We start from the raw sequence: 24403 nt of genomic DNA on the forward strand, positions 1-24403 counted from the left end.
AACTGATATGACTAGCTAAAATATATTTCTTAAAAAAAGGTAATTTTTTATTTGCATATATAAAAAGTGATATTGGCATCTGATGTTCCACAACATAAAATAGCTCAGGCTAAAATTTGCAAATCCAAAACTACGTTTTTTTTCCTACAACATTTGAGCTTTACAAAAAACGCCTAATTTCCCACCAGTGACAGGTTTACTCCACAATCCTGAACCGATGCTAGCACAGATTGGCAGGGGCGTGGGGCTGGTTGCCGATGGTCTCCCTCCAGGGGATCTCTCATGGGGGGCCACCCCTCATTTGGGCAGCTCCTCGATGATGACACGGGACACGGAGTTCCAGCCGGTGGAAGCATCGCCCCGTGGGTAGTCAGCACAGGTGCCGACCCAAATGGCCACATCCACCAGACCAGCCTGGATCCCATCGCAAAGGCCCTCCACTGGACACAGAACAGCAAATGTGACATCAGCACCGTGTGTCATGAACTCTGATTGGTCCGGTGTGTCACATGATGCTTGGCTTATCATAAACACCACACATCTCGGTGGTTACACCTGTTAGGCTTATCTAGGCTCAACTGTAGGATGTACATCGCTCTGCGAAATCATTTCAAAGCAGATCAGACATTAATGACCCACAAAAAGCAAAGCACAAACCGCACAGAAACATCAGGTAAGAGAAACAATTAAATGCAACTGCAAGTACAACTTAAATATTTACACAATCACTGTTCTTGAGTTCTTCAAGTTTGGGGAATGTGCTCTGGCGCTCAGGGGAGAGGGGGGCGGAGTTCGGGGAATGTGCTCTGGTGCTCAGGGGAGAGGGGGGCGGAGTTCGGGGAATGTGCTCTGGCGCTCAGTGGAGAGAGGGGAACGTGCTCTGGCACTCAGGGGAGAGAGGGGCGGAGAGAGGGGAACGTGCTCTGGTGCTCAGGGGAGAGGGGGGTGGAGTTTGGGGAACGTGCTCTGGCGCTCAGGGGAGACGGGGGCGGAGTTTGGGGAACATGCTCTGGTGCTCAGGGGAGAGGGGGGTGGAGTTTGGGGAACGTGCTCTGGTGCTCAGGGGAGAGGGGGGCGGAGTTTGGGGAACGTGCTCTGGCGCTCAGGGGAGAGGGGGGCGGAGTTTGGGGAACATGCAAACCTAGTTTGCTCCCACCTGCAGAGGTGCGGTGAATGTTGATGGTGGAGTTGAGTTCAGGGCTCCCCTGGTCCAGGTAGATGATGGACTCTATGGGTAGCGGCGCTGCGCACTCCGCCCCGTTAAACGTGAAGTACCAGCGCTGGCAGCAAGCTGTCTTGCACTTGAGCCGCAGGGAACCGCTGAAGAGCACCCTCAGCGAGCTGTCCGAGCGCATCTTGGTGAACGTGCATTCCTGCGGGTGGAGATAAAGGAAGGGGGGCGTGGCTAAGGAGACGGTCACATGACCCAAAGTCTGCACATCATCAGGCTACTAGCCAAATGTGCCAAATCACATCTGAGTTCAAAGGTCATTCTGTTTATTAAACAAAATAGCATATTTCTGATAGTTACATTTGTTCGTTTAGTAGATGCTTTTGTCCAAAGCAACATACAAGTGAGGATCAGAGATCAGGGTCAGCCAGTGTCGCTGCAGCAGCTGGGGTTAATAAAGGGCCTTGCTCAACAACCTAATGGTGAAATCACGCTACCAGCTGCGGGATTTGAACTGGTGACCTTCCAGTCCTAACCCACAGAAACATACACTATAAACCATAAGTTTATTACATGTGGTGTATATAATATGTTTAGTGTGTATATATATATGCATACACTGTATATATGAACTTAAGCATCACTTAGAGTTGTAGTGTTTAACGCCCGCCAGGCTCTCCTCGACCCCCACCGTGATTTTGCCCAGGTCGATCCCGTAGTTGAGCGAGTTCCAGGCGCACTGCTTGTAGTTGGGCTTCCAGGGCTCCTCGAAGATCTCCCTCTCACACTCGCCCTTCGCACCCTTCAGGCCATCGCGGCCCGGGATGCCGGGCGTGCCGGGGATGCCGTTGACGCCGGGGTTCCCCTCACGGCCCGGGACCCCCGGAGGTCCCTGCAGGCAGCTGGTGTACTGTAGGAGCAGGGAGAGGAGGCAGGGCATTGGGGGATCTCCCACATGAGGCCTCTAACTTCAGGCAGCTGTGACTCAACAGTGACATCAGCGGTCAAATTCTTCTCCTGGTCATGGAACCATCTGGGTTTGTTAATGGTGCAAATCAATACCACCTCAACCAGTGCTGGAAAATCCATTGGTTTTACCCTGTCTAGGTTCAAAAAGCTATATGGCCCCTTTATTGTGAAACTGTCACTGCCGTGGAACACCAAGACTAGCTTAAACAAAAAATATGTGCAAAATGTCTTGTTCACACAGAGAATCACACAACCTCAGTGTCAGTGACACAGCTAGAACTAATTTTGGGAATCAAAAGAACCAACTAATATTGAAAAATATATAATTTGGTGCATTGTAGGTGTTGAACTGTCGCTGCAGATCAGGCCACTAGATGAACTATCCACAGTAACTCCAGTATGAAGGGTGACAATGGACCACAGCATTTGAAAAAGGGCACGACCACTTTTCCTGTCCGGATTGAAAATCCCTCGCCAAGATTTACGCTGAGTCATCCCACGCCAATGGCCACTGCCAGATGACTCTGCAGAGTGATTCACTTCCACTTTGTCACTGTTTACACAGATGCTGGAATAAAAGAGAAGCAGTTCTGCCTTCCTCAGCGAAACATCACATCGCTTGTTCCATGGTGATAACACCAACGGGATTAGTCTGGTTCAAAAACCTGACCTTTCGTTTCAAATTTCCCACTACAGATTCCATTAATAACATTCAAACTTGTTTAGATTCATGAAAAGGCAATTTAAAAACCCCATTCTGAAGTCTGCAGCTGGGCTGCATGATGACTGTGAAATTGTACTGAACAACAAAACAACGCCACTCAAATCCCCGAAGAGGAACGTATCCTGTACCCTTTAGAAAGACAATGAACGGCTCCAGCAGAATACAAAGCCCCCTTCTCTGTGTTGTGCTGTAGGTGCCACAGATACAAGGACCCGCTTGTCTGGGAGGTTTTGTGGCGGCGGACGGTAGAGCACGTCTGTCTGCTGGGACGAAACGGGAAAAGCCAGCGGCGCTGGCATAGTTGCCGGAGACTTTCAAACGGGTGCGAGGCACACAGCGATTTAGTAATTCCAAGGCTATTTTTAGATGCCGACGTTTTCATAAAAGAGGGAACCAGCACCAGGCCACGTTATATTAACAGTGGGCCCGAGTTAAAAATTACAAGATTATTGCGTCTGGTTACTGCTGTCTAGACGACGACTTGGTTTCGGCCAAAAAGTCTGGTCTGTTATTGCCATACAGAATACCATGACTGTCAGGAGTAAGGGGTGTGAGTTTAGTTGCTTCTTTGTCACATATCAAAACATGGGCCGTTGCAAAAGTTTTGGGTTCTGCATCACACTTAGCGCGTTATGTTGTTTTACTCTTTTTTTTTTTTAATACTTAAAGCTACAAGCCATACTCACTACGTTCAATTCGTCAATATTACAATGATGATACATGAAACACCCGAGAGGCCTTTGGAAATGGTGCCCAGAAGAGCAATTCAAAAAGCAGAATTCAAAGGGAACTGCAACAGTGGTCAACGGGAATATAGATTATAATAAATAGTATTATATAGTATAAAAAGCAATTTCCCTTTGGGATTAATAAAGTTCTTTGAATCTTGAATCTTGAATATAGTTGTACTTTGTAGATGCCGCTGGAACTTCCTGGTCTTCCCATACAGTCTAATTGTATTATGGTTTCATTCGGTTTACGTTCCAGCGAAACCAGATCGCATCGATCTCAGACTGAAATGACGTCCACCTCCATGGCCGCGTACCGAAGGCAAGCGTGGAGGTCCGGCGCCCTGACGGCTCTCTAGGAAAAGGGCTGGCCGCGGGGCGAGCCGGAGGGGGTTTTTCCTGGCGCCGCACCGAAGTCCAGCAAGCAATGGAGCCGTTGGGAACACGCGGAATGGTGGAGAAACAGAGGGCTTTTCTTCTAGACTCAGGTATATTACAGGAAGGAGAAAAAAGCTAAAAGTAAACTCTCAGCTGTCTGATCGGACCACATTATTCTTAAATCGCGCTTCGTTTTCCAAACTCTCCAAGTTTTGTCTGGCTTCACCACGTTCTCTGGAAGCAGAACATATTTGAAGACAACATGCATATAATTTGGTCTCTCTATTGTGCGCGGTTTCCACATGTCGTCAAAGTGCCACCTGTACGTAAAGACAGATTTAGCTCCCGTGTTGCAAGAGTAACATTTTGTGCAAACTTTGGTTTAAAGGATTACTAACGTATTCTTTTGGGTTACGCTAAATTTGAAGTAACATCCAGAATGTTCCTTTATGGACTTTTACCCACAGACACTCAGGTTTGTAATTATATCTTTGTAGAGACTCTCCATTCATTTCCTTGGGGAAAACTCTAATCCCACCATGACGACCTTAACCCCTACCCAGCCCTAACCTTAAACATAAGTAACCAAACTATATACGAGAGTTTTGGCATTTTTGCTTTTTTGATTGCATTCACAGATATTTGTGGGTACCTGAAAAATGGAATTTGGTTGACATGGGAATAAATAAGTACAGCTTCTGAAGAGATCGCAGAGACCGTTGAAAATCTGATTTTGTTTCTCATGGATGCCGTTCTTGGGGGGGTTGGGTCCTGCTCTTTGAAGTACCATTTCATTTTCATCCATCAGTTTTCTGTTACCATTTGTTCTATATTCGAGGACGCAGGGGGACCAGAACCTATCCGAGAGGCTGGGAACCGCCCGAGGCGCCAACCCATCGCAGAGCAGCCTGTGAATTCAAAAATTAAGTGGAAAATTACTTTAAAACTAAATGGAAATTACACCTGGCAAAACACCAGAAACCAGCTTGACGCGGTGTCGCGCACACAGCGCCCCCAGTCTCAGTGCACCTACAGGGACAGGGACCTGGTAAACTACAGGCTGTCTGTATCGCTCCCAGTGCACTACGGCGTGACTTAAGTAGGGGTTTGCAGAACCGTGTATCACTTCGGGTGGTGCTGAGATTTTGGGCCCCGTGAAAGCATATCATATTGGGCCCCCAACCCAGACCAATCCATTTTTTTTTTTTTCAATTTTGTAAGCCCCCCCAAATCCCCCCTCGTCCTATCTTTTCCCCCTTTGCGGCGATCCGGACGACTTCTTCAAACGCATTCCCATGAAATCACTAACTTCTACTTTAAATAATGTCGAGCATTTACTTTCAACTCCAAATTCCCTTTTGTGGCAATGTCAAAAAAAAAAAAAAAAATCCAAATTCCATCAATTAAAACAAGTTTTTGATGTGCCACGACATTTCCCTTCTCTTTAGTTCCACGCCGAAACGCCTCGGCGTGCTGCAAAGGTATATTTACGGATTAGTGTCAAACCACTAAGAATCGATTTTTTTTCCTGTTAATTCTTGGTCTTTGGAGCATCCAGACTGGACTTTGTATGGCAAACAGGGAGACGCTACCTCTAATATATAGGGACTTCGGCAATGTTTAAAGAAATCTTAAAACATTTTCGTATTATTATTTCAAGAGTAATATGAATATATTTTAAACGCTCAATATCATAAATTGCAAAAACGACTAAAAGTTACAACCGGTACATTCGACAACATCCTGCATAAAGTTTTAATCGTTCAGTTGATTGTCCCTCGGTATATTTTCGTAATGCATCATTGTAGTACAGAAGCAGCAGAAAACTATGTTTCTGTAATTGAAACGAGTGATTAAGTTTTCGAATTAAATTAAATCTTACTCTGTCCCCGATCTCAGCATCCCTCTGCCGGAGCCCCCGCTGTCGAGCCTTCTCCGTCCCGCAGAGAGGCAGGATCAACCCGCTGAGAAGCAACAGTCGAGCCGGCAAGGAAACCATATTCATGCAGCAGCCACTGCCGTTTCACGATGCTACTTCTCAGACGTATTTAGTGCCCGGGGCAGAACCTTGGCAGCGTGAAATGCGTTCGGTCTGCTGCGCAAACGTGCGTTTCTGAGACCGGCCGCCCCCTCCTCCACCACAACCCCCAGCACCAAAGAAGCCCTTGGGAATTTAGGAATCTGCTCCAAAAGACCTCTAAAAGTTACCCACTCCAAAGTCCACCCTGTCTGATTGAGGCAAAGGTGCCCTTAAGCAATAGACCGATAGGCCTATTTTTAATGCCGAATAAGTAACACAAATGAAATTCAATATAATACAGATTCTAGTTTGTCCCAGAGATTAAAGTGGAACTGTATTGGCAATGTAATATAAGAGTGAAATCGCTGCCGGTGAGTCTCATAATGAACGGCATCTCCCAGGTCTGGAAGCATGTAATCAAGTATGAGTCACACAATATATCAGTTTACAGCATCGTCATGGCAGCCGACTCCAGCTGTCTCACAGCGTCATTGACTTAAAGCCTTTCAAAATTAAGAGAGAAGCAGAAGGCGACGACCACCCGTATATTGCGCTCCTGTTCAAAGCGACTTAACACAGTTGTACACGTATATAATCTGTACCTCCCTTCCTACTATCGCCTAGGACACGATTTGATTAGGGGGGCGCGAAAGAGCGAGTTAAAGAAAACCAGAATACCTCTGTGGCCTGTACTTATACGAAGCGGGGTTACTGGCTTATCGGGGTAACTTGTCGGATTTAAGGTAGTCTGGGCAAAATGTAAGCGAACGAATATGAAGTCCATTTAAACTGTGGTACCTTAAATCCGACAAGTTACCTCGATAAGCCAATTAACCCCGCTTCGTAGTACAGGCCACTGGTTGCGTACCGTAACATTACTTATTTGCACTAGTTCTAATATTTCACTACTTTATATAACTTAGATGCCCCGTATACTGAAATGTTTGTAAGAAGTATAAATGAAGTAACCAGATTTTTTTCTGCTGCTCCTGGCAGGATGCTCAACAGAATCTTGACTATAGGGCTCCAGAACAGTCAGGGCCAGTGTCGATCTGAAGAGAACCTTTGGAGAGCAAATGTAGCTCAAGGCATTTTTTTATTGATTCATATCCTACATCCTACACCATTTGAATATACATACATGCCAATTAACCCATCAGCAATGCATGTGGGGTCGGTTTCTTCGATAGGAACTGTACATATAAGATTATAAAGAAGTCCTCTCTTCAAACTTCTACCTGGCCTGGGTTCTCACACATAACAGGATCAAAAAGAATCTGTCAGTTCTGTGCTTTTAAATGAATCAGTCTACGCTGTTCATATCAATCACTGTCTAAGGGGCACTGAGCTGAGCAGAAAGCAAGCTTTTGCATCTCGGGTGTTCATAAAACAAAAACAATGAAAGTCATTTAAAAAAAATACCAAGCAGCTGAAATCTCAGGTCTGTCTTATATTGGCCAAATGCACATAATTTTCCATAGAGTTTATCTTTTTCACAGAAGCGGTACAGATCAAGGGCTCAGAAGGCCGTCAATTCAAGTCAGAGGCATTTTGCTGCTCAGCATGTGCTCCAATAACATGTTCAGCTGCATAAGCAGGTAATGCAAGTCTCTTAAGACAAAAACCAAGCAAATAATGTTAAAGCACAGAGGTATTGGAAAATATGCTTCAATGACTTCAGATTAGTGACATCAATAAGCAACGTACTGGAAACAAGGTTAATTTCAAAGGTGTTTATTCGAGGTACAGGCTATTATTCAAATAAGTAACAGTTGAAATGCTGATCAAAGAAAAACAATACATGAGAAGCTCTTAAGGACTTATTCAAAATTCAGAATGAAAAGAAAGTAAGAGAGAGTTTTAAAGGGCGATTTCCGTTTGCATGTTTTTTTGAATTACCATTAAAACCAACCCAATAGTATTTGGAGAGGCCCAAGATCAGCCCAAAGATCAGTAATAAGCCCTTGGTTAATCGCAAGGCAATATTCCCTCCAAATGGAAACACTGCCAACCATCTGTGATCAATCATTCCCTCCATCAGCCTTCTGTGAGCACCACACAGAAACAGGTGAAGGTGCAGGAAATCACTAGGATACATTTATCTGCAGACAACATGTGGGTTTTGAAAACACCCATCAGCATCCATTAATTCACAGATGGTCAGGAACAAAAATTGCTTAAATTCTATAAAAGTGACATTTTTGGTGCTTTCTGTTCACTCGAGAAACCAACACAATCAATTTGTCGTCAGACAATAAAAGCTACACGCCAAGCCTGTTTTTTCTTTGTATATGTTCTGTTGCGGCATGCATTCTATAGATACAGATCTAGAAACCCTACAGCTTTCATTAAATTCTCCTTCTGCTGTGATTTTAATTCCCTTTTGGATAAAATGGCACATTCTCCAGCTTATTTTCCCCCACAGAGTCTCCACCTGCCCTAACAAAGAAGCATTTCAAAGCAAAACATCTCAAGTGAAAAGTCAAAAACATAAATGCAAATCACCAAAAAAAAGTTTACCACAGGAAAACACTAGATAAAAAAAACCTTTGTTGTAGAATACTACTGTATGAACGTTCAACAACAAACATAACATCAAATGTAAATCAGATGAAATCAGAAACCCTCTGACTGCCCCAAAGCACGTTCCGGATACCTCACACCCGTTTATGCTCTGGTAATTACATTTTAATCACGGCTTCCTTTTAGATATGATGATAATCATTCTTCCGCCTTAATGTAGCTTAATGCCACAATGGTAGAGCTAGACATACAGGTAGGGGAATATCAAGAAGTATTTGTGGCCATAAAGAGGCATAATTAAACACAAAGTATTTTTGAAAGTAGGAGATAAGACCCCATTTCTCAAGACATAATGGATACCATGTTAGCCACAAGCAGAAGTGCTTCAGAATTTTGGAACTTAATCATTTTTAATGTTTTTTCCATTATGCATCTGGAACGTCAGATAGGGGTCAAAATTTTAAAGTATTACTATAAAAACACAGGATTGTGTTGTGGTGTGAAGAAAATCAAATATACATTAATATTGATGTAAAATTTTGTTTCTTGGGTGTCCTTGTACATACGAAGTATGATACTAAGTATGATTTAAAATGAAAATTGCACAAAGACACCGACGTTACACTTAAATATAATATCATACACAATAATACTGAAGACAACTACACATATGTCTGGATAAAATATAACCACAGGTACATATTGTAATGTACATTTATACCAGCAAAGCTTAATATCCAAAGACTTGGAGAAAAGCCATGGAAAACATTCAGCATGCAAACCATACAAACAGATATGGCCCTGTTTGGAATATTCTGAATAAGCCTAAAAGATGCTATGTAAAGTAAACTAATGTCAATTTGGTTTCCGACATGACACAGGGGGGCCATAATGTTTCCCATGAATCTGACATTACAAAGTAGTCTGAAACCATTGTGCTTTTTACACATCTACGCTCACATCCCACCAAAACAGTGTACAGACTAGATTCCAGTGTTGCCACATCACCGAAATATCACTCCAGTGGTTTTTAAAATCAATTCTTAATTCATTCCTAAGTATCCCTCATGATAATAGTTTACCATCGCAGATATGCTACAGATCTCCTTAAAAACCACACGAAGGATACTTCAGCTTTACAACGACCACATGCGGCAGTGAAGAACTAATGCCAGTGACCTATGACTCAGACCGGCTCACAAGGCAGTCTCCTTTCAGAGGTCTGGGTGCCAAGTCCCTTTTCAGCCAGGATGAGTACCCCCTTCTGGCTAAGTGAGGGCATTGCAGACAGCTCCAGCCTCAAGAGTTGGAGCAGCTGTTTCCTTGGATTCCAGGCGGGCCAGAACTGGGGCGGAGCCTTTCAAGCTGCCATGGTGGGTGGGGTTGAGGAGCTGGCTGCTGGTCAGCTGCTTACCGTCAGTCACATCACATGACGTTGTCCTCAAAGAGCAAGAGACAGGATATTTACAAATCTAACCTCCTGTTGGAGATGCATCTTATTCAGACTCATAACTACCTGAATGAACGGGATAGTCTGTCTTGGTTTGTTTAAAATTACGTTCTTTTAGTGCCTGCCAATTTGGTCCTTATAAGTCCCTTAACCCCTGTACATGCATCAGCAGGACAATGATGGCGTTACCTTCCATCTGGGGCCCTCTGGAAACTGTCAGAGTGGCTGCTGACCTTCTCGGAGCTGCCGCCTTTGCTGCGCCTCTCCACCCCAGCCAACTCTTTCCCCTCAGACTTGGGCCCTCGGCTCGCGGCTCTAGACTCCACCAGCTCCACGGGAGGGGTCTCGGAGGTGCCCAGGGCCTCCCCGGAGGTGGAGGCTCGGCCCGGGCCATCGCCCAAGGCGGTGGCCGCTCCCGTGCTGGTGCCCATGGACTTGGAGATGACCTTAAGCTTGTGGGAGCTGTGCTTGTACTGCTTCTTCTTGTGCTGGACCCGGCTGTTGTGCTTCAGGAAGAAATCGCAGGATTCCTGCAGAACCCTGCGACTCTCGCTGATGGGACTGAGGTTCAGGGCAGGGGGGAGGGAGGGAGGGAGAGAGAGAGAGAGAGAAAAAAAAATGTTGCAACGCTTCCAAAGATAATCTAAGTTTAGCCATAAATATAACAGACAGCCTCACTAAATTGAAGCCTTCTTCTGCTCAACATATTATAAGAGAATTTAATCATCTGCTATCTTCCATGAAAGACGCAGAAGACCTGCCTGCTCCCACAAAGACGGCAAAGTATGTGGGGCGCAGTGCTGCTCGGCGTGGAGCTCACTGCGAGGAGCTCACTGCGCAGTGAAACACAAACACGAGGTCACCCCGAAGGCACCGCACTCACTCCTTCTTGCGAGTCCTGTTGAAGAAGAAAGCCCATTCGGAGCACGTCTTCTTGCTGCCGACCCAAAACACAGTCGATATTCCAACCACCAGCGTCATCAGGTACTTGATTAGGAAGAGGGACAGGTTTGGCCGATCCAGTTCCTTTTTCTGAAGGGAAAAGATGATGTTAATACAGCTATTTGGACTATGCAGAAAATCCACGCGGAAGCTTGGAAGCCAAGCTACACTGGTATGAAAAATTCACTCTACGAAAACCATGGAGCCGAATTTCGTTTGTCCATACATCACGGTTTAACCCCCAACCCTCACAACCATCCCTAATAATCAATTGATAAAAATTTCATATGTGTTTATGTCATTTATTAACATTAACTTGTTTAGTCGCATGAAACACATCTTGTGCGGGTTCATAGTAGAAGACAAGATGACGTCACCACGTGCCAATGACACGGTTTGTGTGACTGTCAGCCTGTTTCGCTTTGTGGCGTCATGTGACCTCAGATGCTGCGTGAGGTTTGATGCGTTGCCTGTGTTGCCTGTGTTGCCAAAGCTATAATGGTTTTTTTTTTTTTTTTGTTTTTAGAATTCAGAATTTAGAATTAAGTGATAAGTGATCAGTGGTCATTGTCAACACACCACAGCACACAGTGCGCAACAACGAAATGTGACCTCTGCATTTGACCCATATGTGACTTTCGTGACATAGCAGGGGGCAGCTAATTCAGCGCCCGGGGAGCAGTGCTTGGGGACGGTACCTTGCTCAGGGTACCTCAGTGGTGACTTGCTGGTGGGGGATTCGAACCTGCAATCTTTCAATTACAAGTGCGCTACCCTAACCATCAAGCCACCACTGCCCAACACATGCCCTACGAATTGGCAAGTCCCTGTGAAAATTACAGCAAACTGTCTCAGTTTTAGGAATTAAATCTGAATTAATGTGAATTGGGATCATTAAATGTAACGGAAATTAACGTGTTGTGACATCACAAACCGTGACATAGAACAGCTGTAATAGTGTAAATATTTCATATTTTTTAATCACAGTATCATACCAGTGAACCCCTACTTGGAAGATCAAGGTCCTTCAAGATGTATAATCGCAATTAGGCCTCCTCGGTAAGGAGCCTTACCTTATAGGAGCAAGGGATGCTGTACTCCTGGCAGCGGTCATTGATCCAGGTGTTCTCCCACGTCCCACGGTGGGCTTGCTCGTAGACATAACACCCCAGCAGGGCAACCAGCGGCAGCAGGTACAGGCCGCTGAACACGCCGATGCGGATCATGAACTTCTTCAGCTTTCCCTGGTTGCGCTCGTCGTGCTGGATGACCTGCCGCACGTTGTTGAGAGAGACGATGCCAGCCAGGAGGAAAGACAGACCCACGGCCACGGCCACGCAGAGCGGAGCCAGAACAAAGTAGCGCAGAGCGTGCAGGTCGTAGAGGCCCACGAAGCACACGCCGCTGATGCCGTCGCCCTCCACCTTGTTCAGCGCCAACAGCATGACAGTCAGCGCCCCAGGCACCCCCCAGGCCGTCGAGTGGAACCACACGGCCTTCTTCTCGATGGCCTCACAGCTCCACTTGGGCCCCGCCGCCAAGAACCAGGTGATCGTGAGGATGACCCACCAGACGGTGCCGGCGGTGGAGAAGAAGTAGAGCAGCATGAAGAGCAACGTGCAGCCCTTGTTCTGCGAGCCGAGCACCACGGTCTCCACGGCGCCGGGGAGGGTCGCCCGATTGCAGGCCATGTTGTTGCCCAGCAGAAAGCCGACGAAGTAGATGAGCGACACAAAGCTATAACAGACGGCGTAGAATATGATGGGGCGCTCCGGGTAGCGGAAGCGCTTGACATCTATGAGGAAGGTGAGGAAGGTGAAGAGCGTGGCACATAGACAGACGACGGACAACACGCCAATGAAGTTCTTGGCGAATTCGACCTCGTTCGGCTTGAGGTACATGTTGGCGCAAGGGGGGGCACAGTCCTTTGCCCCAAGGAAGGAGGAGCCGAGCCCCGGCAGAGTTTTGAGAGGCAATGGGCACCAGAATCCCAGATCCCTTCTCACTGATGCAGAGGTCTTTGGTGTGGTTGCATGCTTTGCAGGGAAAGTGCCTGAATCATCAGAAGTACTGCACTCATCTAGCCTGCAGAATACAACGATTCCAACAAATTAATTCCGGCATTCTGCACAACAAACATGGCGGCAGCCAACAGCGTCTGTTACCAATGAGCGATAATTTGCTGCAAGAGCTCACATTAGCCAACCAGCAATAGTGTTCATTTGTGAGAAGTGATATCTTCAGGATGCCCGAGCACACACTGGCATGGAGGTACGAGACCCCGCCCACAGGTTATGGCCACGCCTACCTGTCACACTGTAGTTCTGGGGGCCAGGCGAGGTCAAACATGGCCATGTCCTTGTGGCAGTCGGCGTGCACCGTCTTACAAAGCGCACGGCAGGGCGCCATCACTTTGTTGGGCTCAATGCAGGCCGGAACAAAGGCCTGACAGAGGAAGTTGTGCACTTCCGGGGAGCACTGGAGGTTAACCAGGGGCATGAATGGCTGCAAAACAGGGAGAGAAAGTCGCAGCAGTCAGATTTAATCTGTTTGCTGAGACTCGTGCTGTCAAAGAAGTAACCACAGCACATTATTATCGTTTTAATTAGCTGACACCTCTGTCCAAGACATATTATGTATGGAAAACCCACAGTTTTTTATTCTCCTGACAACAAAGCAACACAGGTCAGATACCAGGTCACACGGCCTCCAAAAATATACCCAAATTCATTTCCTGTCACATGACTTGGTTGAAAAACCAAAGCCTTCTCGGGCCAGGAACACGCAGCGATCTCCAACAAAAGGTTCCTTTCACAGACTGCATGAGCGGAAGAACCGGAAGGGCAGACCAGGACCGGAGGGGGTGTGGGAAGAAGGGGAGCAATCAGGAAATTACTGCAAGGCCCCTTAGAAACAGACAGGGACAATCGTGGAGTTACAGAGGCATCAGAGACGGCAGAGGACGTTTCAAAGAGGACAAAGGGGGAAAAAAACAACTGATCAACTAGCAAAAGCAGTAACCTTACTGCTCAACTTACTGACATATTAACATAGATTATAGGGGAACTTGCTGGAGTCGGTAGTTTGAGTTAAAAAATCATTCAGCCTTGGAGAAATGCCAGAAATTAAGTCTGAATATTCACACAGTTTGGAGAAACAAACCTGCAGAATTCATTTAAAACCATTAAGTAAATACTGACAAAATAAACATTTTACAAAATTTAGCCATTGCTTCCGGACTTAATATTTCACTGTCGATATTTAAGTTATGTTTGTAGTAAGAGCACCCTACTCTTCTTCCAACAGCTAACCCTACAATCCATGTGGATCAGGGGGTGTTCCACGAAGCGGAATCTCTCAGTTAGCTGGGTTCACTTAAGCTAGAAGTCATGCTTGTCCAATAGGAATGCTCCTTACCTAAACCCGTATGATTGTCCAATAGGAATGCTCCTTTCGTAAACCCTTATGATTGTCCATTAGGAATGCTCCCTACCTAAACGCTTATTGGGCAATCATGACTTCTAGCTAAAGTTAACCCAGCTAACTGGGAAATCCTGCTTGGCGGAAGAAGACCCCCCTGGTCTGTCTATTTCATCAAATGCTGTGTTAGAGAGCATCGAATCACGTGCTTATACAGACCATGCTGAATTCTAGAAGGTTCTGAACTAGAACACTGGCAAACTGTATAGGACTGATTCATTTATAAAAATTGCAGATGTGACATTAAAGTATTGCTCAGTATTAATCTAGTTGAAATTTTACTCCACCTTCGTGAAGCAACCCCAAGCCCTAAGGAGTCCTTACCTTAGTTGTGAAAGCCCCCCCCCCCAAACCAAACTCAAAAGCAGGGCTATGTTAACAAGTAAACTATTCATATATGCCATGTTTATTTTCCTCGCCCCCACCTGCCCACAAACCCAGCACCACTGAGAGCTGAACGCATGGGACAAACCAGCTCACATACTGATCACTGTTCTGCCACGGCGGTGGTCTCTCGCCCCCCCCCCCCCCCCCCCAGCACTGAATGAATGAATGTTTCGTTACATCACAACACCAGATTCAAGGCGCCCACAGGAAAGGGGCACATTTGTGGGAACGAAACGCAGGTCACAGATGAGCTTTGAGTCAGCGCAATTAGAAGGCCATTTAGCAGCAGTTTAGCTCGCCCAGTTGCCCCCCCGCACCCCAATGCCTCACCCCCACCCCACCATACCCAAGTACAGGTTCCCTGATGCAGAACAAAGAGGCTTTCAGTGCTCAGTGATAAAACCCTGCAGTTAGATGATTCCAAAACAAGCCACATGAGAGTCTATCATCTCATCTTCAACCATTTGTATACATTGTAATGTGCATATTTTTCAACAGAGAGCCGACCACACTGTTAAACGTAGCTCACGCAAAAGCAACGGCGGGAAACTTTAGACTTTAACATGTACTAGATAATTCTGAAAAGGAACCGTCATTAAAAATCGCAAAGTTTGCCAAGTTTGGTTTCCTACGACCGAGTAAAAATGTTTTAGCGCAAAAGGCAGCAGACTATCACGAATCTTGACAAGTGACAACTGCACGCCCAAGAAATGCCTTGTCGATATTAACGTCACACATCGTTCAAGCCTGCCAAGTCGGAACAGTGGTGCAGGGGGCAGCGCAGTGGCTTGCAGTTTGCATGCTCACCCCGTGTTTACGTGCATTTCTGGTGGATCCTCCAGTTTCCTTCCACTATCCAAAAACATGCTACTTAAGTGAGTTGGAGTACCTACATGTTCAGAATGTGTGACTGAGTATACACCAATTGCAATGTAAATTATATATGATAATTCGATGAACTCAGATTAAATCAGTGGATTTCTCAATTATAGACATAATTGATGATTATGACAGCCCTACAACCCTAACCCTACACCCAGTGGAAATCTGATCCCCACAAAGTAATAATTACAAAAAAGGCACACAAACACACGCAGACACACAGGCGCAGAGACACACGCAGACACGGTCGCGCACACACACACATGCGCAGACACACACAGACAGAGCAGGCCCTGGACCCAAATCCCCAACCTTGGGGCTGTAAGGCTACAGTACACCCTTACACGAAATACCTAGGGGGGTTCAATATGACACCTGGCAGTTTCAAAAACCAACCTTTTGTGCGGAGGACTTGTCTGTTACCATGGTAACGTAGCATTTACAAAAATCGTGCTTGTTATAGAAGTTTCTCCCAACATCTTACGACATTTGCTCCTAACCACAGTCTTTGAAAGGATAGTCAGCTTCTCCAAGTTTAATTAAAAGTACATTTAAAAAAGTGAAAAGGCACAAGGACGGACAGCATTTCTCCACCTGCCTGGAGAAGCAGGACCCCATCAGAGAGACAGATAGATGCTTTATTGTCATTGTAAGTACAATGAGATTTAGTTTGGAACACGCCAGCAGATGCACAGGATATTTACAATGAAATAGATTGAGGCATAAATAGATGGGAGAGTATATATATATGTACGAGAAGTTAGTTCGCAGAGGTAGAGTTTTCAAGTGGACTAAATGCAGATAAATATGGAAATTGCACATGTGGGGTGTTGCTTTAGAATGTTCGAGATCAGTGCTGAGAGTTCAGAAGTGTGATGAATGTGAGGTAAACCTCAGCCGGGTTTCGCGTGCGACACGGGGAGCTCCGGGCCGCTGCATCCGTGCGCGCCGCCATCTTGCTACAATCCCACGCGAGTCTGTCCCTCTTCCTTTATTCTAGTAGAATGACCAGTATCCCCCTCAGTCCCCCAGCTGCATTTCCAGTGGCTCTGGTGCCCAGAAGAGGCTTGCTCAGGGAGACTCTTTGATACAATTACATTTCAAGATTTTCAACAACAAAAACACGAAAGCATTAAATCGATTTAAGTGCTTATGTTACTGTCTGCTTTACCTGTGCCGTTCCTACTATATTCCAGAACCTTCTGTGACAAACAAAAGAAACTGATGCTGCTGATCTTAACAGTCAACAGCTCAGCATTGTTCCCAAGCATGTAAAACGCAAGCATACAAAGCCAGTTCACGGACTCCATTAACGTTCCATTCATAACTGTCCATTTACCCGAAATATCAAACAACACCCGCAATCTGAAATCTGTTGCTAAGGGTCAAATGCCAAGTGTAACCACGACAGCGACAGGAATGTCTCCAGCACAGGATGAGGACGGCCTCCCCCACGAGCCTCAAGACTCACTTTTTTTTTTTTTTTTTTTAGCTGTTCACACTTGTTGCTGAGCGATGGAACCCGCTGGCAATAACGACCAAACGGCGCAGTGCTGATTAAAGGCAGCCCTAGTGGGGCCTCGTCACCAAGAATGCTGGGAAGCCTTTGTGTGCAGCTGGGTGTGTCCCCTTCCCCCCCACCCCACGAATCAAAGGCCCAGCACAATAACAACACGAAAAAGGACCGGGCAACTCTGAAAGGTGAAGCCCTACAGATCAGACACCAGACGACCTCCATGTAAACCACCCAAAAACGATACAAAGGCACTCCCACCTTCAGACTGATGTAAGCCACAAAGAATTTACTGCTTGAATATTGACTCTGCACTGGAACGTCACACGATAAACGACCACAAAGACCAATGAGAGGCAGAGGTGCTGGGGAGAGGGTTACTAGTGTACCACTACAAAACGAACGGAACATATAAACTGTACAGCCGCCATTAGATGCTGCAAAGTTCTTCAGTGCTTCCATATCAGAAAACTCTAGCTCTCCTAAACAGTGGGCATGAAACTTAAGTATTACTTTAGCTGGTTAATCAATCCCAGGTGCCTGTTTATGAGATAAATGTTGAGACAGAGTAATAACCCCCCTGGTGTAAAAGATGACAGATTAATGCAGCATTTTATTTAGCACAAGGCTGGGGGGGTGGGGGAGGGGCATTAGTTGCTCTAAGGGGAAACGTGCAACAAATATGGAAAAGAAATGTGTCCCAGGAGGCAGTTTTCTTGGGTTAATTTTCCTTTGTGGACTTTGAGCTCCTGTGCTGGGAGCCGCACAGCCAGCCAGCAGGCCGTGTCTGCAGCAGACACCGAATCACATCTCAGGCTTTGGAACATGAGAATCACACAGGAAGCCCCTTATAAGGAGAAGCAAACATCTCAAGATCTTATTGAACCTTATGCTTGCATTACCGCTAGTTTTCTCTTACCAGCTCAGTTTCTTGCTGCTGTTGGTTGCAAGAAGAATATGTATTGCTCTAATTAATCTATTCTAAGACCAGTGTGGATTTTAGCTGCCAAGAGTAAAGTTTACAGCAGGCTCTCTCTCTCACTCTGGGATTAATATTTTCTTGACTGTCAGGTCTTAACAGCAGGCAAGTCAGATGCGCAAATTCGTCAGGTTGAAGAACTGACCTCCATCCTGATGGCAGCGCTGTCCTGGTCGTAGTGCTCCATCATGTTGGGGAAGAAGGTCATGTTGTAGGCCATGTCCAGGCAGCGGGGCACCCTGATTGGCTCACACGTGAAGTAGCTGTGAGCAAGAACATGGACGGGGACCAGGAGCCCCAGAAGCAGGGACAGCGGAGCTGGGTGGGGTCCCATCGTCCCCGCAGCCAGAGGAGAAGGGCAGGGGGGAATCGTGGGCAAGCGCGATCCTGGCGGGGCACTTGGCCAGGCGACTCACTCACATTCCGTGGGATACGCGGCCATTTCTGCCCTGCCGAAGCTGACCGTAGCCCCCCACCCCCCCAGGAATCAGACTGGCCCTTCCCCTCCTCTCTCAGGCACGTCTTTGCGACCTGGAAGAGGGTGAAATACTCATTATTATATAACACTGATTTTATGAATGTTAAACAAATAAATATAAACTGTGGCAGTTGAGTACATGAACCCAAATGGTTGTAGATCAGGTCTCAGGTGGAGTTCTGATGGTAGGACAGTCAAATGGCCTACAACGAACAGACCAGTTAATGAACTTGGCACTATTAAAATTAAACTCATTACCAAGACAAAATGAGGTATGGAGCTTAAATCAATATAATTCTTCACAAGGTGCACTAACGTTTTAGTTATAATAAAATGTTATTGCTAGTTATTCCATAAAGAAATCAGGACAGGATAAAAAGCGACAGCTTCATCTCACGGATTATATGCTGATATTTTTGTTATTACATTTCCTTGCGCTCTTCTGCGCCCTTATTTAATTATCTTAATTAGGGGCAGCATGGTGGCTCAGCGATTAGCGAGGAAGCATCACAGCTGCGGGCTTGGGGTCAGACACTTGTCTCTGCTCACACTGCCGCGGCAGCTCGGGGGGACACTGGGGGGTCCCGGGCGCCCCCAGATGGGACTCAGGCCCACATCAAGCGACAGTACAATAAAACGATTTTGTCTGACAGGTACGTGTGTGCGTGGTCAGGTCAAACGGAGGAAAAGTGCTGTTGTTCATTTGGTTTTAGTAAAAACCGATTTAAAAATACGCGGCCGAGTCTGTAGTGCGATTTTGTCGCCATGTGAATCGTTATGGGACTGGCCCATCTGATCTTCATCCCTCCCACCCAGGCCATGATTTCAGGCCCCGCCATTGATCTCACATGTTATAACTGGCGCATTTAAACTCCGTGTATGCCCCCTGTGATGAACTGGCATCCTGAACAGGATAAGCAATCGGCAGATGGATAGACAGCTCAGGGGGCTATTTAGCCTATATATATAGCCACATAACACTGATACATCTTTCCAGGGTTTTTTTAATATATATATATATTTAATTTATTTAAAACGCAAAAAAGGCCGAAAAGACAGATGGTATTAACGACGCAGGCCGACGGGGTTTAGTGGCGGAGCAACAGACGGAAACACGCAGTTAAAGTGACGAAACGCTAATAATAAAGTTAAACACAGCCTGTCCGTACAGGCATAACGCGTCTGTTTGCGCAAGTATTTCAGAGTCTGATTTCAGCATGGAAAACGGAATTACACACGCAAATAGGGCCTGAAAACGAGATTTAGGCAAAGTAATATATATATATATATATATATATATATATATATATATATATAAAAATTCATAATCATTAATAATGGGTAGATCGCTATTAACCTTTCCGTGTTCATCCTACGGTATTTGTATTCAGCTACGGGAAATCATCATTTTCACAGATACATACAGGTAATATAAGTTTAGGATCTATATCCCCTGATCCGAACAAAACTCAAATGAACATGAAATCAGATACAATTAACATGGACAGCAGTTAATGATAAAAGGCTTAAGGGAATGTGGTTTAGGAAACGAGGCGCCGCAGGGCGACCCTTTTCCGTAAACACCAGGAATGGTGAAAAACGTCACCTTTACGCCAAAGTTATGGTTAGGCACACGCTTGAAATCAAAGCATGTTAAATATGTATCGAGTGAGGATATTACCCGCAAACATAAGCGCAATAAAATAGCAATAACTATTTAGATTTAGTCCACAATCCCCCGCCTCTTCGGTGCTTCACTTTGGCCGGCTCGGGCGCACTGTAGTCCCGCAAGTCGCCTGTTGACTCCTGGCAGGAAAGTTAGTAAACTCCCCCTTTTAAGGCCAAAAAGTGCCCGATGGTCTGTTAAAACACCGTCCAGCTTTCGCCAAACTGCGATGAGAGCTGCGAAAACGCACCCGTGTGCATCTCGGCTTACCTCCGGTGTATCTACGCCGTAATGTGACCCCCAAGCGAACAGACCGCCTCATTCACCCACATTCCTCCTCGGGTTTTGTTCTCCCTTCTTCCTGCCTCATTCCAAAACTCCCCGCCTCCTTTGCTCAAACATCCTGTAAATCCGGAGAAGGCGATTGCTGGAGCAAATGCGGATTCTTTGGCCAGCCTGATATAATATTATACAGTAGAAGCACATGCATGTTTGTTGTCACATATCAATATTTTTTTAAGCTTGTAACCTTGCACAATCTGAGCCATTTTATGAACCATTTTAACTATATGTATATGTAAATTGTCTATGGAGGAGTTGCATATTGAATCTCATTGTAATTGGTGCAATGACAATAAAGCTATTCAATTCAGTTACGGGGGAAATTCTCAACCTCTGAACCTACCTTGATGGGTACAGAGAGGGGGCACTAAGATGTTTAAGCATTCAATAAGAACGCACATTATTTAAGAAACAAATACACCCGGAACACAAACAATGTTTAATTATAAAAAATATATATAGTTACCAATCGTATATAAGCAGTTTACAAAAGGAGTAGGATTATGAGTTTCGGGATTTGTAGTATCTTTAAGTTGCTATCTATGGTCGTTTGGTTTAATTTCCAGTGGTTTGTATCTGAAGTAGAAATTGGAGTTAAACTAGATACAGTTACAGTTAAAGTAATGCACCCAACCGTAAAGAGTCCGTTGGGTTGCCGCTCTGACACCAAAATGAACGTTTCTGTGCTGACCAGCAGATGGTAGTATAGTCCACAGGGAGGGGATGGGTGGGCTTTGGCACCGAAGGGGGGTTCGGTTACCGGGCGGTCGCCACTTTCCATTGGTGCAATCAGGTAGTGCACAAGTCACAGCTACTGCCTGGACTTCGCCTCCCCTATTACACTACCTTTAATGCATCCTCCTGTGTCACTAGGTAGTTCTACAATAATCTCCCTTAATATGTACTTAAAGAACATCCATTCATCCATCCATCCATGTGCAACAGGCACAGATATGGAGTAATCCCAATACTTATAACCATCTAACAACCAAAAGTTTGACCACCTGTTACATGCATGCTGCATAATGTACATTCAGGGGTGGACTAACTTCTCGGGGGGGCTAATTGTGTCATTTGAGCTATTTTTTGGAGCCAAAAGAGAAATGAGAGGGAATTTAAAAAAAACAACGGAACATCAATAATATGCTAATTAAGGCGTGGTGTGAGTAGCCCCTGAGGTTTGTGGTCCCTGTTGACCAGCATTTGTCCTTGGGCTTCTGATTGGCTGGTTTCTGTGTTGGGGTGGGTTCATGATCCAAGGCAGCCCTCTTTCCGCAGCTGGAGTCATGTCTCTGGGGGTTTAATGTCTTGGATTTTGTTCTTGCCCCTATTAAGTTCCTGGTGTGGGGTTTTCCGGGCCACTCCACCTCATCCTGGCCAGGCCCCCCACCCAAACCCCCCAGATTCCCCATTCCCAGCAGTGTTGGGGGTGATTGGTCTCAGGGTTCAGGAGGCAGAACACCTGGCATGATGGATGGGTGGCCCAGGTACAACTTCTATCACAGATCTTATTTTATAAAGGCTAATGCAATGTTTTAACCTGTATCCAGAGTACAAGTCATGACGGGTTTGGAGTGGACATTCAATCTAAGGATTTTATTATGAAAAGAAATTTGAGATCAGCTGGAGGCCCCCTGGTGTGCAGACCCAGGGTTGGTCACCCCTCCACCCACCACCTCCCCCCCCCCCCGCACCCAAATTCTGCCCCTGTGTCCATTCAGTTGTATTACTATGAACATTTTGTAAAAGAAAATCACAGAACACTCAAATTGCATTGTACTCTCCACTGAGCAAAGCATCTTCTGACGTTCATTTTCCATATGTATGCTGAGAAGAAACTAAGATGCAAAGAATAGATATTAAACAAAGACCATTCATTCATTCAATTACATAAAAATTGTGAAAATCACAAACAGGAGAGACATGCCCATTCACATGTCTTCTGCCTTTTCTTTAAAAATAAACCTATTTGAGAGACTATTTTTCCTTGAGTAGACAGAAAATACTATATTTATTTATGATGTATATTTTTCTACCCTTTCCCAATACTTGATGGCGTACTGAAATCATTTCAGTGTTACACCAGGCATATAACTATTCGACTGCTTCCAGCCTGTTGTCTGAAAGGGTGTTTTGCTGGACTGAAAGCTCTATTGTTAGTTTTTTCCATTGACGGGCTATTTTTCATTTCAGAAAACCATGTAATAATCAAGCATGACCAGGAAATGAATATGTGCACTGGCCAATACCTTCTAATATAAAATATATTCTGCAAAAAGTCCATGTGTACCTCACATAAGTGCAGTGTATTGCACAACATCATAACATGGTTTGCATCCAAAAATGGTAGTAGAACAATGCTTCAGGTCGTTTTGGCCAATCGACCCATTGGAATGTCCCAGCCTTGTCCTATAAGCTGCCTGGGATAAACTCCAGGCCAGGTAACCAGTATAAGCAGTGGAAAGATGGATGCGATGGATGGATGGTTGGATGGTTGGATAAACATTCTGCAGACTGAAGTCTTGACTGATCTTCAGCCTTGATGCAAATAATTTCTGCTTGAAACACTCCAAGCGTGAAAAAGAAATACTTTCAGGGTTTAGTGAATTTTTGGAAAATACATGTAATAATAAGCTGATCTTTGGAAAAACATTGTTTTGTCGAAGGTTGCGAATCCAACCGTAGGTTGGCGAAGGTTGAGAACGACCGTAAACGCGTTAATACAGAGTCACTGTTAAACTGAAAACATAATGCAACAAACCTACTGATTTGTGCTACAGAGATTTTATTTAAGACATTATTTAAGAAACAAACACACCTGGAACATAGACAATGTTTAATTATAAAAATATATATGTGTCCAACATCCATAAATCACCCCAACCATGGAATGAAATAAAAAATGTAAAATAGGGAAATTCTGCTATATTTCAGCTAAATAAGTACTGCTGTCATTCTGCTCTCCACCTACATTCATCCCTGTTGTCCCTTAAGTTTTTAAATCCCACTTACTCACTCATTCACTCTAGGCTCACGGTTCCACCTACACAGAAAATGCTTTGAATTTGAAGTTGCTGGCCTTTCACGGCTATTTACCGCAGGATCTCTGTGGCCTAGTAACAGTAAGTAACAGGACTGGGCATAATCTCTGATTGAAGGTTTTAATTCAATATTTCTGTCCAGTTATAATTCCTTCTACTCAGACCAATTATATCATACTGAACTAAGACCCCTAGAGGGACTTATGCTTTATGTTAAAATTTTCAAGTAATTGAACCTTAAGAAAAAAAAACAATTATTTAAAAGAACTGCATGATTCTTCAAGGAGTAGTTTTGTTGCCTCGCATCTCCACCCTGGAGGGTTTAAATCCAGCCTGTGTTGCATGTGAGGTTTCAACCTGCTATTTCACTGCCATCCCACAGCATCCCAAAGTCAGGCAGTCACTGTGAGTGGCGTTTCGACACTGGCTGCAGTGTAGTTGCCCTGCAATGGACCGGCCCCCAGTCCAGGTCGCCTAGGTGCCAAGATCCCCTGCACCCCTGTCTAGGACAAGTGCTTGAAGGATGGATAGATTTAAAAGTTAACAAGTAGAGGTAGGATGTGAACTACAAGATAAAATGATATGGTATGTAAACAGTAGTTTCTAACAGTTTGGGTTTGTACTGCTAAATTATATATATATATGTGTGTGTGTGTGTATATGTATATGTGTGTGGTATATATATATATATATATATACACTGTAAATATATAACAGAATACATTTTTGC

The 24403-nt window shown here is 45.1% G+C and overlaps 2 protein-coding genes across 4 annotated transcripts; both read right to left on the reverse strand.

The window, feature by feature from the left end:
- Nucleotides 1–21: 21 nt before the first annotated feature.
- LOC111845106 (collagen triple helix repeat-containing protein 1) lies at nt 22–5985 on the reverse strand. Its single transcript, XM_023814238.2, has 4 exons — nt 5853–5985; nt 1863–2081; nt 1157–1373; nt 22–440 (listed from the first exon to the last, which is right to left on the reverse strand). The coding sequence occupies exons 1-4, from the start codon at nt 5973–5975 to the stop codon at nt 298–300; spliced, it is 702 nt and encodes a 233-aa protein (XP_023670006.1). The 5' UTR covers nt 5976–5985; the 3' UTR covers nt 22–297.
- Nucleotides 5986–7708: 1723 nt separating this feature from the next.
- Nucleotides 7709–20656, reverse strand: fzd6 (frizzled class receptor 6). 3 transcript variants are annotated; one of them, XM_023814437.2, is made up of 7 exons: nt 20561–20656; nt 18292–18677; nt 13214–13410; nt 11979–12990; nt 10847–10995; nt 10153–10524; nt 7709–9953 (listed from the first exon to the last, which is right to left on the reverse strand). In XM_023814437.2, exons 2-7 carry the CDS (start codon nt 18478–18480, stop codon nt 9782–9784), a joined length of 2091 nt encoding a protein of 696 aa, XP_023670205.2. In that variant the 5' UTR covers nt 18481–18677; nt 20561–20656; the 3' UTR covers nt 7709–9781. The 3 variants fall into 3 exon arrangements, with proteins under 3 accessions (XP_023670205.2, XP_023670224.2, XP_023670214.2); XM_023814456.2 differs by having other exon boundaries at nt 20541–20630; XM_023814446.2 differs by having other exon boundaries at nt 20306–20616.
- Between the last annotated feature and the right edge of the window lie 3747 nt (nt 20657–24403).

The sequence above is a fragment of the Paramormyrops kingsleyae genome, chromosome 9, assembly GCF_048594095.1.
Source record: "Paramormyrops kingsleyae isolate MSU_618 chromosome 9, PKINGS_0.4, whole genome shotgun sequence".
NCBI lineage: Eukaryota > Metazoa > Chordata > Actinopteri > Osteoglossiformes > Mormyridae > Paramormyrops > Paramormyrops kingsleyae.